This window comes from Hydra viridissima, unplaced genomic scaffold, assembly GCF_058129835.1.
Source record: "Hydra viridissima isolate aposymbiotic clone 2 unplaced genomic scaffold, HvirCarnegie_v1 scaffold_2, whole genome shotgun sequence".
NCBI lineage: Eukaryota > Metazoa > Cnidaria > Hydrozoa > Anthoathecata > Hydridae > Hydra > Hydra viridissima.
Window position 1 is genome coordinate 23,697,064 of NW_028324301.1, and position 19,994 is coordinate 23,717,057.

Below are 19,994 nucleotides of genomic sequence, written 5' to 3' on the forward strand. Positions count from 1 at the left end.
TAAACAAACCCATCAAATATAGACTAAATCACACTTACCGTATATACTCGCGTATAAGTCGAGAAATTTTGGACGAAATATTTACTCTAAAACAGCAATTCGACTTATATGCGGGTCAGAAAAAAAACAAATTTATTTCTAGAAATTTTTTTTTTCGTATTTCTTATTTTTTGATTAAAAAATGTTTCATTTAATTTTGATTTTGTATTGATTTTGGATCGACTTATACGCGAGTATATACGGTAAGTTAAATTCTCAAATAAGAAAAAAATGTACACATGTGAGTATTAAAAAGTCATTTTACCTCGACTTCCATAAATGAAAATTTTTGTAAAGTGGTTATGAGGGTAAACTTCCATTTTATCATTTACTTTTCACAAAAGCTTGTTAACATCTATTGTTCTGATAAATTGAATCAGTTTCAACAACTTTTTCTCCTCTGGTGATGAAGTATTGAAAAGTTCAATATCTTCAGCGTTTTGTACTTTTGTTCTGAAGTGAACACTAATGTTTCTACCACCAGTGCCAAGTGTTGTTCTTCCTTCATCATCATATCTATCTTTTAATACAGCACAAGCTATTTGCTTCATTATCTCAAATTCAATGATTTGCATTCACATACAGAAACACTTCGAGTATGAACTTGTAACATGATTTTATGACAATGTACTTGTAAAAAGTCTATTTTCTCCTTCTAACACTGCTCCTTCTAGCACCTTAGAATATTGTTAATGTTACATTTAAAATTCGCCAGAGTAGTAACTCAAGTTATACTAACATTAGGTTTATTAGGTTTTTCAACGCAGCGTAAACGCAGTATGAAGTATAAGTAAACACACTTTGCTCCTGTTTTCCTCATGAAAACAGGTTTGTTTAAAGAAATTAATTGTATCTATCAAATGAACAAACGAAACACAAATATAAAATGAACAGAACATGATTTGTGAAGTATACTTTTCTTTCGCAAATAAATATATTAAAATTTATACCTTGTTCTCATTTCTTTTCTGAGGGTTTCATATTTATAAAAAAAAAGTTATATCAAAATGTTCCGTATTTTTAAACTTTAAAATTTGTAAATAAAGATTTAAAAAGGTACAGCACAAGCCTATGTCAATAGATCAAACTAAAATCAGTTTCAGCAATGGTATGTTAACACAAGCACGCTATTGTTAGAATAGAAAAAATTTTTAGTTTGAAACAAATTTATTTTTTATTTTTAACACAAAATCCAAATACCAAAGATGAGAATTTCTCACTTTCATTGGGATATTTTTTGAAGGAATTTCCAAGAAATGATAGAGAGCCGGAGTAGAGTGTCGAAAAGTTGAAAGTTTTTTGAAAGTCAGAGTCGAGAATAGAAAAAAACGCTCGTCTCTCAACTTTTTTTTTTCCAAATGAAAAAAAGCCAAATTGATTAAAGAGCAACTTAATCAAATTTAACTCCACAATTACCTCAATTATTTGAATAAAAATAGTTTGTTTTTTTTCAACTTTTCGCAAATTCCCATTCAGAAACACTTTGGCTAGCAATGAATAGTGTTTTTCAACTATAAAATGAAACAAATTAAAAAACATTGATAGCATCAAAACTGCACAAGTGAACACATGCGAGTTCGTCGAATTTGGCGATTGCAAGTTTTTCGAGTTTAAAAGTATTTTTCAAGTTTTTCGACACAGGCAAATAGTAAGTTTCCTCGAGTTCAAGTTCTTCAAGTTTCATTTTCTTTAAATATTTCAATCGAGTTTCACGAATTTACATTTTAACAAAGATATTTAATAAACATATTATTTATTTGAGAATATAAATCAATATTGAATCGTCATGTTATGAACATTGTGATAACAATTTGTAACCATCAACTTAACAACATAACGATTCAAAAAAGTTTATTGAGTAATGTTAAATTAAAAATCGGCATTGTTCAAAAGCAAATCATAAAAATACTTAATTGTTGATAATTACATTTGTAATTATCAACAATTAAGTATTTTTATTGACTTCACAGTTATTGAATAACTGTCAAGTCAAGTACAACTTATTATAGACAGAAATTATCTTTATTGGATGACAAGTTTCAAAATGGCGTTCAACAAAGGGTAAAAACGTCATTCAAAAGACTTGGTGGCATAGGATTCCCATTTTATGAGGAAGAAGATCCAGTTTTTTAGGTTATTAACTCGAATCAATCCTTACAGTTCAGTTGGCCGGCGAGATGGCAAGTTCTACATAGGATCTGCTTTGGATTCAAGAAACGTAAATGTATCTTGGAATGGTGGAGACTGATGGACAATACTTACTCTTTTCACGTAAAACTTGGGCGGAAAGTTCTTTGCATTTCACCCTCATCATTAGCAGCAGGAACCTTTTCTGGGTCAGACGAGAAGGACATGCGAACAAAAAAACCTTCATTTGAACTATTCTAATAAACTTGTTTATGTCCGAGACAATGTTGCCTGCCTCAATATTTGATTTGTCAGTATTGGATTGATTTAAAAACAAATTAAGTAATAGTAACTCAAAATTTTTGGGGTTTATTTTTGCTGCTGTTTAGAAATAAATAAAGCTGTTAATTTAATTATTCTAGTAAGAGAAATAAGAAGTAAAAATAAGAAAACTAAATTTTTAAACTAGAAAACACAAAAAAAAAAATTTATTAAATTGAAAATTTCAATAATCTCGATTAAAACAAATATCAAATTTCACAAACTTGAGAGTCAAGTTTATCGAGTTTTTAGAAACCAGCCAAACTTTTTATTCAAACTTTACAAGTTCGAGAATAGTTCAAATATTTGATAGTCAAATAGTTCAAGTTCGAGTTTTTCAAATTTAAGAAATTTCAAACTCAAACTCGCATGTCCCTAATTTTATTATATGTAATTAAATAATTACATATAATGAAATTAGGGACATGCGAGTTCGATATAACAACTTATGATTTTATTAGTTGTAGTTAAAAAGTTGAAACTAATAAAAGGGCACATCAATTAACGACTCTTTGACCAACAGTTCACAACAATGTTACTCTTGCACAACCCTTGAATGAAATTTTAATTTTTATCTTAAAGGGGAAAAAAATAAGTCAACTTTTTTAGTTAAATTTATAAAAAAAAATGAGGCCATTTGTCATGAAAACCTATCCAGTGGTTTAAAATTCTTAGATTAACTATAAGAAGTGATCATACTTCAATGCTTCTATAGTAATGCTTTTATTTCAAAATAATTTTTTATTAATACAATAATTTATAAAGCAAATTCTCAGGTAATTAAAATTATAAATCAAATTAAAAATACAGAAAAAAAAAAACTGTTCAATACTAGCTTGCTTTTTCTATTAAAGAAAAAATCGAAATGTTATTATGGAGACAATTGGCAAAAAAAAAGTAATAAATAAAATTTTTATTTTCTAAATTTAAGTTAATTTTCCATATTAATAAAAAATATACACCAAGCAAAATCTAAAGCTTTTTCTTTTTCTTTAACTTGACACTAATATATAATTATTTATATATAATACACATACTAGTTTATCTATTTATGCATATTATCTACAATACTGATGCACTTATGTAATTGTCTTCATGTATATAATATACACGAACACAACCTAATGTGTATATATAAAGATAACTAAGCTTGTATATTAAAATACCACTTTTAAGATGTAACTACATCAGTTTATCTATTATTAAAAGAAAAATATATTCAATAATAATCCATTTAAAAAAAAAAACAATCAATATATATATATGTTATAGAAAATATATAAGTATAATATATAAAAAATATTAATATATAAAACAAATATAAAATATTAATATATAAAACTCAGTAAAAATACAAACTTTTCTTAAGCAATCTATTAATATATATAAAAATTATATTGCAAATAAAACTAAAAACAAATCTGATAATATAATCAAAACTTATATTGCATATATAAAAAAACTCTGCATCAGAAAACATATAAAATATTTCTTTTAATTTGTAAAAAAAAAAAAAAATTGAGTTAATTTATTGAAAATTCGAATATGTAGAAAATGTTTCTAAATAATGCTTCATCAGCTTGTAAATATACTCATACTGAAGCTAAAAAAGAAATAAAAAACAATCATCTCCTCCTGAGCATCCTCATGAACAGTTAAAAAAAAACAGTAATGTAAAAAAGCTTACCACAGTTTACAAGAGTAACATTAAAAAAAGCTACTGGAAAAAAACTACTAACTACCAGAACGATAAGAAAAAGTTTACCATGTTTTGTACAAATTGAGTTTGTGATAACTGAGCTCTACGCACCACTTGAAATACATCCACCAGCTCTTCGAGTTTTAACTGCTCTAATGCATTGAAACATGAAATGAAGGTACCACAGCAGCTTACACCATTTCTAAGTAGATATAGTCATATAAAAACAAAAAAAGTAATGAATAGACAAAAGTTTAAGGAAAGGTTTATCATCAAATAGACATCTAATAGATAAAGGAACATTACTTGCAAACAACAGCAATAATACCATTTCCAAGAGACTGTTGGGATTTCATTATTTCACTGATCAAGTGTAAGATAAAATCATAGTTTGGCAAACAGTGCTCAGACCAGAAACTAAACTCTAATAAACACATATTGGATTCAGTCTAAAATAAAAAAATTGCTAGCCTTTAGTCTTAAATCAATTAACTTTGCAATTTCTAATTGTAATTCAAATAAATAAATCACTAAAATATTCATCATAAAATAAAAAGTAAGAAGATTTTCAAATCAGTAACATTTTTAGTAAAGAAACAATATCTCTTCCAGGATAGTGTATAAATCAGACAATAAAATCTAAACAATCAAACACTTGAGTGCTTCATTAAAAGTTAATTGCATAAATAACACATTTAAAAACATTGTTATTAATGCAATTAACTTTTAATACAGGTTAACAACTGAAATATGTTAATAAAGAATTTATAACTATTTATGTATATCTTTTATTTATTTATATATATATATATACATATATATATATATATATATATATATATATATATATATATATATATATATATATATATATATATATATATATATATATATATATATATATATATGAGCCTATGAGAGTAAAAGTGGACCAAGTCCAATTTTTTTCAAATGACCCTTATGTATGTAAAACTGCTAAAAATTTGCTATATTTTTAGAGCAAAAATGGACCTAGTCCATAACACATTTATTTCTTATTCAACAGAGGGCAGCACATTTTTACTCTAACAATAAATCACCAGGTATAGAGAGTAATAGTGGACCAAGTCCATTGATAGTGCTTTAATGTAAGAAATCAAGATTCAAGACCACATAAACTACACATTTTCTTAGAATTATTATTATTATATTAGAACAAGAATAACATTTGTACAGGTAAGATGCTTTAAATGAATATCTGATTATGGTTTTATATTAATATAGTGAAGTATACAGCACTTTCACACTTTATAAAGTGACAAAACTGAAATAGTTTGGTGAGCGATAATATAAGATTTATTCAATTGCTCTCAGCAGGAATATAAATATTGATTTGTTAGACAGTAGATATAATGGTCTGTCACTACCAAAGTTACAGCCTCTTTAGAAAGGTCTATTTTGTGGCTTTAATAACATCTAGCTAGGGGAGCACTTGCATGCATGTTGTGTACATGTACATTATTCTTTCTAATAATATTCTGAATGTATGTAATATTTAAAAAATATTTATTGTAGAATAGTGTAAACATGCATTCACGAGCCGCACACATGGTGTCACTGGCATTGATAAAGTGCAAGAAGGTTCAGAGATCTCTAGCTACAGATACAACAATTGCAGATCCTAACTTAGCAGCAGATATACAGACAGAACGTTCTACATTAGCAGCTGAATCTCCGATTGTAGCCGATAATTCACCGGTTGTAGCAGTTGAATCTCCGATTGTAACAACTGAATCTCCGATTGTAACAACTGAATCTCCGATTGTAACAATTGAATCTCCGATTGTAACAACTGAATCTCCGATTGTAACCGATCAACGCCCTCGAAAACGAAAACGTTGTGTAACGAACTGGAAGAAAAATGTGATTAAGCGCTTACGAAATACAGGTAGCGAATATGTAAAGCATGGCGGAACGTTACAAAAAGCTAAGAAATTAAACGAACATTATTTAGTAAATCACAGTTGCAAAAACAATTGCGCTGAAAATTTGACTTTAGAGCAGACTAAAACTCTGTTTGAAAATTTCTGGAAATTGGGAGATTTTGATGCACAAAATCTGTTTCTTGCTGGCTGCGTGAAACAATCAACAGTAGAACGTAGACGACCAAGAGTAAGAAAAAACAAAATTACGAAAAATGAAAAAAAACATGCAAAGGATTTTGCACGAGTATACTCTGTGTTTGCAGATAATAAGCCCGTTACTGTTTGCAAACCATACTTCTTGGCGATATTTGACATTAGCAGCGGTCGACTAAATCGTGCGTTAGTCAACCAACGGGAAAATGGTGGTGTGTCAGGCAAAGATGGACGAGGAAAATATGATCACAAGACACAACGCATTCATGAGGAACACATCACTCGCATTAAAGATCATATTCGCATGTTTCCCACATACGAAAGTCACTATACTAGAAGTCACAGTGCATCTCGCCGCTTTCTACCTGCTCATTTGACGGTATCCACTATGTACGACATGTATAGAGAAAAATGCATACAGGATTCAGTCGAACCCCAAAAAGAGTGGAAATTTCGGGACATTTTTAATCATGAATTTAACTTGACGTTCCATCAGCCACTAAAAGATACGTGCAAGAAATGTGACATTTTTAAAACAGACATTGAAATAGAAAAAACTGAACACAAAAAATCTCAACTAAAAGCAGCGCATGAGATTCATTTGCGCAAAGCAGAGAAGGCGCGTCAATCCTTAAAACTAGAAAAGGAAAATGAAGAAAATAAACATGCATCTTTTTGTTTTGACCTGCAAAAGGTCATGTCATTGCCTTGCCTTACAACCAATGAAGTTTATTATTGCCGGCAATTATCAGTGTATAATCTAGGCATTCATGACCTTAAAAATGACAATGCAGTGATGAATGTATGGCATGAGGGAACAGCCTCAGGAGGTGCAGGTGAGATCGGTTCATGCTTATTGGCATATTGTCAAAATCTGGCAAATAGGGATATTACGTCTATTACAGCATTCAGCGACTCGTGCGGCGGCCAAAATCGAAATATAAAAATTGCACTGTTATGGATGCATTTGACGCAGACGACGAGTATTGAACTGGTGAATCATAAGTTTATGGTCTCTGGGCATTCTTATTTGCCTAACGATGCAGATTTTGGAATAATTGAGAGAGCAAAACCAAAATCCACAGAGATCTTCGTGCCAGAACAGTGGTACAAATTGATCGAGAACTGCTCTATGAAGAAGCGCTTCAGTGTTGCAAGATTAAACCTGATAATTTCAAGAGTGTGGAGCCCTTATTGAAATTAATTACAAATCGGAAAGTGGATGAGAGTGATCAGGTCAACTGGCTGGATATGCAATGGCTACAACTTAGAAAGAACGAGCCATACAAACTGTTCTTTAAATACTCTTTAGATGATGACGCATCATTCAGTTTCATTTCGCTAGTGAAACGCGGACGTCAAACGAATCTTAGTGAAGTGAGTTTGGCTCCACTGTACTGTGGAGCAACAAAACTGAGCAAAGAAAAATACTCAGATCTAATGAAACTCTTAAAGTATATTCGTCCCATCTATCATGACTTCTATCAAAAGTTGGAACACAGCGGTCACAACAAGGATGTACTAGAAGATGAACTGCTCGATGACAGCGGCGATGATGATCAGTAAATTCGTGTGGTTTTTATTGTACTGTTTGTAATAATGAGGACTATTTTTGCCGATAATTAGTAAATAGTAATTGTGTTTTTTTACAACATAGTATGAATTTGTACTACTTGTCTTAATTTGAATTGCTATTGTAAACGAATAATATGAAATTTGTTCATGATTTTACACTAAAATGATTTAGCGATTTGTTGATTATGTTTAGAGAAAAAATGGACCAAGTCCATAACTATTATTATATTATTAATAATTATTCAAAAATTTATTTGTGCATTTCACATTTCTTGTTGTCTAAGAAAAAAGATTTAAAATGGTACTAGACATCAACAATATTACATATGGCTGATTTATAATATATGCAAACACTAAGAACGCTTATTTCTAACAATATAGAAATATGGACTTGGTCCACTTTTACTCTTATGGGCTCATATATATATATATATATATACACTAAATATATAGACTAAATATGTAAATATATACATATATAATACATATATAATACATATATAATACATACATACATGCACATACATACATACATACATACATACATACATACATACATACATACATACATACATACATACATACATACATACATACATACACATACATTCACACACACATATATATATATACAAACTGAACTACCTGGCATTCCCCGGAAAATTAAGTTACAAAAAGTTGAAAATTGAAAACAAACCCAATGTTGAAAACAGTTGAAAAAAGTTGAAAACAAACCCATCATGATGAACAACTTTTGCAAAAGGAGATTTTCAAAATTTTGCCTCCCTGTATTACTAACTGCAGTAAACAGGGTGGACCCTCACTAAATAAAGTACTCACAAAATTTTGGAACCAAACTTTTGTTAAAAGCTTCTCCTGGTAAATGATGGGCTCATTCCAAATTTGGTTGAGATTGTTTGAACGGTTTGGATTTGTATAGTGTATATACATACATAGTTGCATTCAGCTTTATAAATATACATCTGGAATTCCTGGTGCAATATGCCAGGTTTTCCAGCTATTAGATATAAGACATTACTATATTAATCAAAAATGCATTTGTAACTAAGTGCTCATGTTTTTGGGAACTAAACAACACTGTGGTAATCTAGCATCTTTGCAACAAACACATCAATAAATCACAATAATCTCTCCAAACAAAAACCTGCTTTACAAACTTTCTCATTCATTTATACTGTATTTTTTTCCAAAAATGTCCTTCAAAAATCATTATAAAAAACCACTAACACATATTTAAAATTTTTTAGGTTTCAATGGTAAAATCTATTAAAATTATTAGCTCTGTAATCACATAGCTGCCGGGGGTAAGGAGGGTCAGAGGAGGCTGGAACTTGGTTTTAGCTAAAAGTACCTTGAACATGGAGTCCGAGGTAGTCCAAACCTGACCTAAAACCTTTCCTGGGATAAATTAGACCTGTATGCAAAATTTGGTGAAGATCGGATCCAAGCTGTGGATTTGTATAGCACACATACACACATCGTTATATATATATATGCACTTAACCGCAGAATTAACGCACCACTTATAAATTCCAACTTATTTTGAAAAATATTATGTATTTTCCGGATTTATCATCTATAATGATGATAATAATATTTATTGTTATGCCTTTTGTAGGTTTTATTCCAGTTCCCTTACTTAATTTCGAAATTATAGCAGCTTTTCATAAGTAGCATGTTTTGCTGTAATTAAACCTCACTTCTAAAAGAAAAGTATGTATTGGTTTTAAATTGTTTTAACATTAGAAAAGATAACTGTCATTTAAGCAACACACCTGTTCAAAATGCAGCATTCTAGACGAAATTTAAGTTGTTTGAAATTTAAGTTGTTCTAGACAAAATTAAGTTGTAATAAATGTTTTGGAATTAATACTTTGTCCAATGAAGGAATAACAAATTGCAAACATGGTAGAATATTTGGAGCGTCTCATACAACAGTTGGTAGGGTTCTACAAAGGTTTGTAGAGACCAATGATCATGCTAGACAACTTGGCCAAGTCAGATCACGAGTTACAAATGCTTGAACACTGAGAGAATGGTTCACTACTGCACGAAGTCTCCAAATACAACTTGCTGAGGTTGATGGAACTGCTGTTAGTCAAGATAACATACAAAGAAGGCTTTGTGCTTTAAATTTATGACCTCGGGCAGCAGCTACTGGTCCTAGATTGTCTGTAGACCATCGAAGAAACAGACTGGCTTTTGCAAGGAGGCAAATGAATTGGGAAAGACACGATTAGGGACAGGTCTTAATTACAGATGAGTCAAGGTTTTGCCTTGTAAATTCTGGTCGCTGTCCAAGAGAGTACAGAAGACCAAATGACCGCTTGTAACATTTGTGAAACAACTTTATATGGAGGTGGCTCATTGATGCTATGGGGCGGAATATCTTTAACAGCTTGTACAGAGCTTTTTATTGTTGATGGTGGACATCTGACTTCTCATAATAGACATTTCAGAACCTATTTTGGTACCTTTTGCACTGCACATTGAAGATGGATTCCTTCTTATGCAAAATAATGCTAGACTACATACGGCATATTATTACTGAATACTTTAGTAATGTTAATATTAAAGTTTTGGAGTGGCCAGCTTGCAGTCCAGATATGAACACAAGAGAGCATCTTTGGGACATAATGGGATGCCGTGTAAGAAGCTAACATCCATCACCTAACAGCTTAGACAATCTATGACTAAGTCCTAACCACATATGAAGATATCCCTCAAGAAACTATTAGATCTCTATTTGAAAGTATGCCATGGTGCTGTCAGGCTGTAATAACATCAAGAAGTAGTAACACTAGTTATTGATAAGTCAAAAATGCTTGAATTTAAGCTGTATTAGTGTTCATAACAATAATAATCATTTTACTTAACTTTGTTAAAGAAACCATATTTTTGGTTTTAGTTTTTTTTTTTTTCACCAACCTCAAAGTCAATTTTAATATTATCATCGAAATAATTGTGTTCATGTGTTCTATTCTTAATATGTTTGTCAAGATATATGATTATATTGACGACAATTAAAATAAATTGAAATGTATAAGTGGTGCGTTAATTTTGCCGTTCAGTATATAAATATATATAGAAAAAATTCTAATATTTAATAAAAAAAAAAAAAAACAAATAAAAAGAAAGTATTTAACAAATAGATTTTATATTTATGATATTTGAAAAATTGAATTTTAGAAAACCTAATAAATAGAATATATAAAAAATTTATAATAAATGATAGAGTTTACAATGTTTAACAAAATCTAAAAAATTAGAAAAAGTAGCTACTTAAGCTACTTTTTCCACAAAGTTTTGTTCTGTTTCTTGATTTTCCTGCAGTATAATAAAGAGGGATAGACTTCATTAGAGTAAAACTAAGACAAAGAGACTCAAGAAAGATATTTGATTAATTTTATACACATGCACACACATACAGTTTAAAACAAAACCACAGCAATACCTCAGATGAAACAACTAAGTTTCTTTTTATTGAGTGGTCTAATTTTTCTTGTGATACCAGTTTTACATTAACTCCATCCAAATCCAAGTCACCATCAGATGGAAAGAACTTAAAATATGAAACTTCTTTTTGTTCATTGTGGGAGGTCAGGTAGACAATAGTTGAAACGTTGAGTTTATTTAAAACAAACCAGAAGTCCTTGACTGTGTTCCTAAGAGGACATTGGGCTGCAATGAAAGCTTGCTTTCTTTTATAACCATCAACAAACACAGCATTGAGGTATGGTTCCCTTGAAACCAAAGCACAATCTCCTGTTAAATAGATATTTTATTTGTGTTGATGCCTTTACTACGGTCTAATTAAATTGGTAAATTTCATAATGACTTAATTGCTTTTGGAAAACATATTTCCAACCTATGCAAGTACATTCTCTTTCCTACTTCCTTTGTTAAATATTCTTAAAATTTAAAGTAAATCATTTTCAGAAATATTTTACAGCAAAAAGTCCATACCAAAAACAAAATTAGAGCACTAAATTAAAAAAAAAATAACACTTACGAGGTAACATCTCTGGATGTCTGTTTTTTTTTAAGTTTTCAGCTTGCAATGCAATCTTAAAACAACTACTTTCTTCAGCTGGTGCAATTTTTCTAAGTAAGTTCAGTTCTCCCTCTATAAGAGTTGTTCCAGAGGAAACCTGTTGTGTCAGGAGTTTATTTAGAGTTGTTGGAAAACTGGAAACTGAAACACTTGTTTGACCACATGTCACTGCTTCATAAATGGCATCATAAACAAATATGTACTGTTCTTTAGATTGGATCATTTGCATTCTATTTTGGCGAATAGCTTCAAAGTAGTTAAAAATATCAACTTTTTGTTCTGCTTTTATCAACTCCAACATTTCATTGATTAGAAGAAAAGTGCCAGTACGACCTACCCCAGCACTGCAGTGAACAACAACTAAAGACTCAGTTGAATAAGGCACTAAACACCGAAATCGATGACAAAAATTTAGTAGCATTGTTGGGTACTCAGGACAGCCATGATCAGGCCAAGATGTAAACTGCATATGAAGAAGATGATGATATATTTCTCCGAAGTTTAAAGAAATATATCGGATGATATAATCTGCAAAACACTCTGTTTTTGTAACACGCACATTCAAACCACCATACACTTCAGAACCTTTTTCTGGCCAATACAAAGCAGATTTGTGCTTCCCATTTTCAATTAGATTTGTAAGCATCACAATAGCTTTAGGCTTTTTGTCAAAAATCATTCGCCAGAAATCAATTATTGTATCCTGATTAGGAGCCTGTGTAGCAATGTACATATTTTTTTTAGAGTAAGATTCTATGTAATTTGCATTAATATAAGTGTTTTGATCATTTGAAAAATCAGGAACTAACTTGACAAGTGTGTGATCATATGGGACGATGTTTAAGTATCTGTTCTTTTTTTGGTATTTTGCAGCTTCTTCATGTGGATATATTTTGCCCTCTGGAATACTTTGGAACTGGGCAACAAGCTCTTCACTGTTATTTTTCTTAGCATTTAAGTAATAAGAAACAAAATCATTTACAACTAATGGCAGATATTTCTGAAGAGATTGTATGTTGTCATAACAAACCAAATCTGTTTTAAACAAAAAAACAAAATATCCAAGAAATTCGATAATTTAAATGAACAAAAATTTCAGGGTTTAATACATTAAGCAGTACCTTGCTTTTTTAGAAAATCATTAACAATTGTATTTTCGTGTAGTGCAGAAAATACCAATTTATGGTCTTGAACCTTTTTGTTCAAAGATCTCATTTGCTTTCTTCTAAAAACAAAAAAGTTTTAAAAATAAAGACAGTTGAAACAAACTCATCCTGCACCAAAACTGTTGAAATGAAGTTATCTTGCAACTTGAAAAAAAAGAAAGAAAAAAAAATTACTTGAATAGAAATACGACTAAAACAACAATAAAAACAGGTACTGCAGCCAGTGCAATATAATTCAAAGCATTCCCATTAGATTTCCCATTAAATGAAGACAAAGCAATGACAGAAGCTAAAAAAAAAAAAGATAACAATTAAGAATCTTTGGAAATAAAAAATGTTCCATTAAAGTTGTATATCAATTTAAAAAAGAAAGTACATATATCTTTATAAAAAGTTAACTTTAACAACAATATCAAGTTGTGGGGCAATACACGTCTCACCCTAAAAAGCTTACATTTTCAATATTAAAATAACAAAAGTAAATGAAACATGACAGCTTATGACCTTCATGCAACATCTTTTTTCAAAACACTTTACAGAACAATAAAACTTAAAAATAACTAGCCAAACTTTTAGTTTAAAGATAAATAGATTTAACAGCTTTTGGAAAAAGAATACCTTTGACAATTTTAACACTGCTGATTAAATTAAAGGTGACTCAAATGTGTAAACAGTATACCATGATTATGACTCGAAGCTGATTTCTAATAAACTTTTAGTTATCTATAAGATGCGCACTTTTTTTTGATAAACATGAGGTAGTTTCTGAGCAACAATAAAATGGTCAACCACTTATAAGTTTAATCATACCATTAGCTTAAGCATATTTACTATTAGTAAAGAAATGGAACATTAATGATTTGGAAAACTTATCTACTTCTCATTTGTAACCATTAGAGAAATTGAAAGTTGGTTTACCTTGAGGGTTTGTTTTATACAGATAACTAATACTGAACAGAATACCAAGATTGAAAAGTTGTAGTGCAATATAATAATATATAATGAGAGAAGTTAGAACTTGTAAACAGCTAAGATTGACTAGTATACAATATTATGTGAACACCTATTTATAATGTTAAAAATAAAAAAGAAAACTTACCATTAAACTCAGGCAACCATGGGCCAGTGTAGATATGACCCTAAAACATTGTTTTCAACATGATAAAGAACCAAAAGAAAAAAATTTCCGTTTTTTATGCTTTATCTTTTTATAATTTTAAAATTTCCATTCTCTGATAAATAATAAAATATAAACTGTTTCCAGATTCAAGCTTAACCTCAAGTTCATTTGCAGAATAAATTACAAACTAAAAACGCTTTTTTTGTAATTAATATGATTAGAAAGTGTAAAAACAAAACAAAAGAAAAGAAAAAAAACAATATCAAATTATTTGTAGAATTTAAATCAAAAGACATTTCATTGAGATTTTTTATTTAAAAAAACTTTTAATTTTGAAAATGTTTAATTTCCATAGATTATGGTCAAAGTCATCAAACAAATGGTTACTCAAACAAATGGTTTTTTGTTGCTAATTAAACTATAAAACTAATATACTTTAAGGTATGAAATTTGCATTAATAAAATTAACAATTAATTGTTACTTAATCAAAAAATTCACTTTAGCTATACTTAAAGTTTAAATGTTTTTTATCATAATTAAAATGTGGTAATACTAGTTTGCGAGAACAAAAAGATTTTTTATAGCCTTGTTTATATTCAAACTATTATCCCTGAGCTTGGGCTTACAAGTCTGATGCTTCCAGTTTTCATTACTTCAATTGCTTTTATCTTATTCAACTTACTCCAAGATTGTTTTTGTGTCATCCTTACATTTCTTTTCATGACCGGTAAGATATACTTAAAAGCTAAGATGAACAATAAAAATGCTCAAACACCAAAATTGCTAGAAGGCATCTGATAGAAACAAAAACAAGGAATGAACCTGGAAAAAAAAAGAAAAGGAAAAGAAAGTAAACGATTAAAAATGAATACGATTGAGCTACTTAAAAAGATAAGGCATTCCATAAACATTTTCCTAAAATATAAGAAAGGATGTTTGAAAACTATGCATTCATTAATGCAATCAAGTGATTTTGAAAATAACATAAGACAGTTATAAACATTTTTCATGAAAGCTTGAAGAAATTGTAGGACAATTTTCAATTTACTTTTATTTAGGATAAAATAATTAGCAGCAGTATTGCACAGGCGTAAAACCATGATCTAAGGTCAATATCACTCCTGGTAATATGACACTGATGGCAAAATAATCATTTTTAATGTTAATTAGTAAACAGAGTCGAAGAAATAGTTGAGACAATATGGTGTAAAACAAATAAATTAACTTTCAAAATATTTCATTACTTTAGTAAGAATTACATTGTTGGTACAGTGCAATCAAGAAGCTTTATAAATAGGATTAAAGATGTTCCCAGAACACAATAACCTAAAAAAGCAAAAGAGACATTTTTTTTTTACTGGAAAATATCTCCATCAAGTTAACATTTGTTCTAACAACTTGTGGTGATTAATAACAATAATTCTGCTGTAAGTAGAGAATCTAAAGTCAATTTTAATTTGAACTCAATCCTTATGAATCTTGTTGATCATTATGAGACTTAAAACACAAATATAAACAAAAGCCTGAGACAAAAATCATGCTTCATAGTATAAGTGGAATACAATACAAATGCTCAAAGTGCAAAAACTGAACTTCAACCATGATGACAACCCTGATGATAGATAAAACATTTTTATGAACAATAGAATTATTTATTTTGTTTATAATAATTAGAATCTGTTTTTATATTAATTTTATTAAAATTTCCATAGGTACAGGTATAGGTAAGTTTTGTTTTGGTATATTACTTGTATGTGTATGTTTTATTCTAAATAAGTTATTTATAATTAGACATATTTAAAAAGTGCCTTAGAACTAAGAACAACAAAAAACTTGACAATACTTCAGATTGCATTAGAGCACACATCATTTTATATATATACCATAAGTTATCTTCCTCTGGTAAAATGTGTTTAAATTCTTTTTCTGGTTAAACTATTCAAATTATGTTTCTCTCATAAAAGTTGTATATTTTAAAACCTAGTTATTTAGCCCTTTTTTTAAAAAAAAAACTTTGGTTTTTTCTTAACTTCATTTATCAAGAAAAATATACAACCAAATGAAAAATAAGGTTTTTATTAGTAAGATTTTTTAAAACTAATTAGCTGGTGCCTATAGTTAAATCAATTTTTCATTATCATCATTTGTGTTTGCAGATAAACTAAGTAATTTCATTTGTTTAAATATTTTTTATCATTCTCTTATAAATGTCATATACTTTTAACACCTAGTTTTTATATCATGGTTCTTTTTAAACTTTTTTTTAAACTTCAATTCTCACAAACTTTTTTTTTAAACTTCAATTCTCACAAACAAAAATATTTTTTTTTTTTATAACACATTAACTAACTAGCTGATGCCTCTAGTTAAATCAACTTGTGTTTACAGACACAAACGATAATAATGAAAAAAAGTAAACAATAAATATTTTGTATATGCTGGTAGATTTCTATTAAAAATAAAAGAGCTTTTTCAGCTAAAAAAAAACCTTAAAGTAAAACGATATGATGTATACTTTATTCTCTTTTTTTTAAAACAAACACACATTTTAACAAAAACCATTGCTTAAAAGTTGTTTTATGCTCCATCTTTAACTATTTCAATTTCATGAAAGATAGATTATTATTTTATGCATAATTGCTTAGCCCTAAATACAAGAAACTCTGTGCAAGTTGTGCAAATTTCAAATGGAATTTTAGAGAAACAATAGAAAAAGTGAATTTGTTTTTGTTTTACTGCATAGAAATTCAAAAATGTCAGTAATAGATAAACATTTTGCTAATTTATTGAAGGGAATGCAAAGATTTATCTTTTATCATGTGTGAAAATGTTTTCATTACCAATAAATTTTATGACTTTAATCAGAAAAAATGGTAATTTATAATTTGTATAAAATAATGTTGTTTTTGTTATGTAAATTTGAAGATATTCATCATTCTTAGAAAAAACAGACAACATTTTCCAAAAAACAGCTTCAATAATTAAACAAGAGGATGAAATGTTATTTGCTGATCATAGTTTCTTTCTTTGTATATTGAAAACTTAATGAACACTATATGTTAACAAGGATATTGACTGAAGAATACCATTTCTATTGCAACAAACTTTCAGGTGGCTGTGATTTTACAAATATTTATCAACTAAAAGTCCCCTTCATGTCAGTTCCAGGAGATAAAAATTGTATTTTGGTTATTTGAGTAATAGCACTGTATTGCACAGTTTTTTTTATAAAATTTCAGTTTATAAGAGAAATGAATTGAAGGACAACATTCAATATGCCACATTGAAACAGCAAAGATTAAGTGTTTATCTATGATTAAAAATATTCCTGCTAAAATCTGTAGCACAAAAGCAATTGTTAATTCAGCAACTATTAATCAATAGTATTTGCATCCTTTGATCATTTTGTTTTCAGTGAAGTATCCTACTGAAAATAACAGTCAATTACAGAAAGTGCAAGTCAATTACAGCTTTTAAGAAAAAGATTTTAAAGAAAAATTTTATGATGATTATAATACTTCTTATCAATCCTAAATATTTTAACAGTAATACTAAGTAATTTTAATAGAAAACTTTTATCTTTTTTAATTTCTGTTTCTTAAACACATCCTCTCCCTACTTTTTATTTTTATGATAACAAAATAAAAAGAATTCATAATATGCTTCTTAAGTGTAACAATGAAATACAAATAAAAAAAACAAAACTAATTTAAATAAAACCTAAAGAAAAACAAAAATATTAAAGAACAAAATTACATTATCAAGATGAATTCTTTGAAACAAGGTATAAGTTTGACCAGCACTTAGTTTACCATTGAAATAAGACTTAATACTTTTCTCACTTTCATGACTTTCATCCCAACTGTATCCCTCAACAGTAAAGACATAATTGTTACCTAAAAAGATTTCATTTCTTCTTTAACATTTTTACTGTCAGAACTGTCAAAAAAGTTAGCGTATCAACTTGACATAAAGAAGATTTACCTAAAACAAAATGTCTGTACTTTTCATACATTGAAGTATCAAATGAAGCAGTGATGTAGGGTTCGTTATAACCTGCAGTCTCATAAACTTTAAACTGTGTATAAGTAGAAGTAGCATTTTTAACATATGAACTTGTGTTTATTTTCATCACAATCACTTCATAAACCCTAAAAAAAATCATGACTAAAACTATTTTAGTAAATAACTTATGACCATTCCGATCTTTTAACAAACCTCACAAAGCTTACAATGTGTTTGGAGGACCTTTCACTAACTCAATCACATGTCCAACACTTTTATCCCATTGTAATTCTTTCTGGGGCAATGTTTTACGAACTGGAAAAAAGTTTTAAGAGACATTTAAAAAAAACAAACTTAAATATAAAGTTAGAAAATAAATAAAGAGTAAAATTTCATTGTGCTTTAAAAAAAAAAGAGTGATTTAGCAAAAAATACTTCCATTACCTATATTCCATTTCATGACATTACCATAGTAAGTCATGTTGCTATAGTTTTCTTCCTAAAGAAACAACAAAGAGATCCATCAGTTTTTCATCTAAATGACAATAGAAAACAGGACTAAGAAAACCATATGAGCACAAAAAACTAACCGAAGGTTTGATAACAGCTCTGATATACAGAAACAAACTTGCAATTGTAGGCAAACTGACATTTAAACCATCCACTGTTTCTAAACCTTCATAAAACTTTAAAGACCTGGTAACAAAGTTTTTTGAAGAAAACGATGATGCCAAAAAATATGAAAGGTTTAATGATTTAGCAGTGATTTGATCTCTTAAAGTTAATGTTTTCATTTCCAGTGAAGATACTTCTTTCTCCGAGATAATAATCTCATAAAAACTGAAATTACAAAACATCACAAGAGAAATCATGCAATTGTACACAAAACTTATATAAACGGAAGACAAAGTGAACAAACCTGACAGGACCATTAACATCAGATACACTATAAAACTGACACTCAAATACTTCAGTGTAGCCGTTGAATGAATAAAACACCTCATAAAAAGGTGCTGGAGGTGCTACAAAAAAAACTCTTTGTAAAAAAAAAATAAGAAGAAAATTTGTTTACTACCTAACAAGTTTTAAAAAAGTCTGCAAAAGAGAAACTTACAGGTAGGTTTAGAATAATATTGTAGACTTCCTCCTCTTGCATAATAATCTTCATCATAAAATACATCTATAGAGATGTTAAACAATGCTGCATGAAAGTCAACTGAAATACTCAAGTTTGTATTTAAGCTTGTCTCATATGAGTTAGAGAAAAAAAAAGAGTTGTTGTATGGCTTGATTGATTGCACGCTGATCTGATAAAATAAAAAAAAAATAAAAAAAAAAACAAATCAAATGACATTAAGTTTGTATCAATTTATTAATAAAAGAAAAACTTTTATTACGTTTAAAACATCTTGATGAAAAAACTTACAACATATTTTTGAACTGATATTGGAGCAAACTCTGGTTTTTTCCACTTTAGCAGCAACTCTCCATTAATATCTTCTTTAATACTTAATTCACTAGGTGCATCCAAAGCTACAATAAAAATATTAAAGCTTAGAAACAAAATGCAGCATACTATTTACTATTTTATTCAAAACTAAAGCAGCATACTATTTAATATCAATATTAAGACAACTTTTTTTAATTGGCCAGCTTTTTTATAGAATCATGTAAACATTAATATGATAAGTGTTTAATTGTTGAAAAGTACTCCTGATGTTGATTTGCACACACTTTTGAGAAAAATGT

At 28.9% G+C, this 19,994-nt stretch overlaps 2 protein-coding genes across 2 annotated transcripts in view; one reads left to right on the forward strand and one right to left on the reverse strand.

Moving 5' to 3' along the window:
- Window positions 1-19,994, reverse strand: part of LOC145187672 (uncharacterized) — an 83,257-nt gene that overhangs the window by 44,552 nt on the left and 18,711 nt on the right. Inside the window, exons 10-28 of the mRNA XM_090078137.1 lie at window positions 19,672-19,778; window positions 19,360-19,552; window positions 19,165-19,267; window positions 18,836-19,085; window positions 18,690-18,744; window positions 18,473-18,560; window positions 18,225-18,391; window positions 17,997-18,136; window positions 14,219-14,258; window positions 13,294-13,408; window positions 13,075-13,178; window positions 11,912-12,988; window positions 11,354-11,664; window positions 4,493-4,635; window positions 4,253-4,388; window positions 4,024-4,090; window positions 1,456-1,550; window positions 779-892; window positions 430-593 (exon numbers count right to left, since the gene is read on the reverse strand). Of these exons, the coding sequence (XP_089934263.1) occupies window positions 430-593; window positions 779-892; window positions 1,456-1,550; window positions 4,024-4,090; window positions 4,253-4,388; window positions 4,493-4,635; window positions 11,354-11,664; window positions 11,912-12,988; window positions 13,075-13,178; window positions 13,294-13,408; window positions 14,219-14,258; window positions 17,997-18,136; window positions 18,225-18,391; window positions 18,473-18,560; window positions 18,690-18,744; window positions 18,836-19,085; window positions 19,165-19,267; window positions 19,360-19,552; window positions 19,672-19,778 (3,469 nt within the window). The remainder of the gene's footprint in view (window positions 1-429; window positions 594-778; window positions 893-1,455; window positions 1,551-4,023; window positions 4,091-4,252; window positions 4,389-4,492; window positions 4,636-11,353; window positions 11,665-11,911; window positions 12,989-13,074; window positions 13,179-13,293; window positions 13,409-14,218; window positions 14,259-17,996; window positions 18,137-18,224; window positions 18,392-18,472; window positions 18,561-18,689; window positions 18,745-18,835; window positions 19,086-19,164; window positions 19,268-19,359; window positions 19,553-19,671; window positions 19,779-19,994) is intronic.
- On the forward strand, window positions 5,610-7,501 carry LOC145188540 (uncharacterized). Its single transcript, XM_090080648.1, has one exon. It carries the CDS (start codon window positions 5,753-5,755, stop codon window positions 7,499-7,501), a length of 1,749 nt encoding a protein of 582 aa, XP_089936774.1. The 5' UTR covers window positions 5,610-5,752.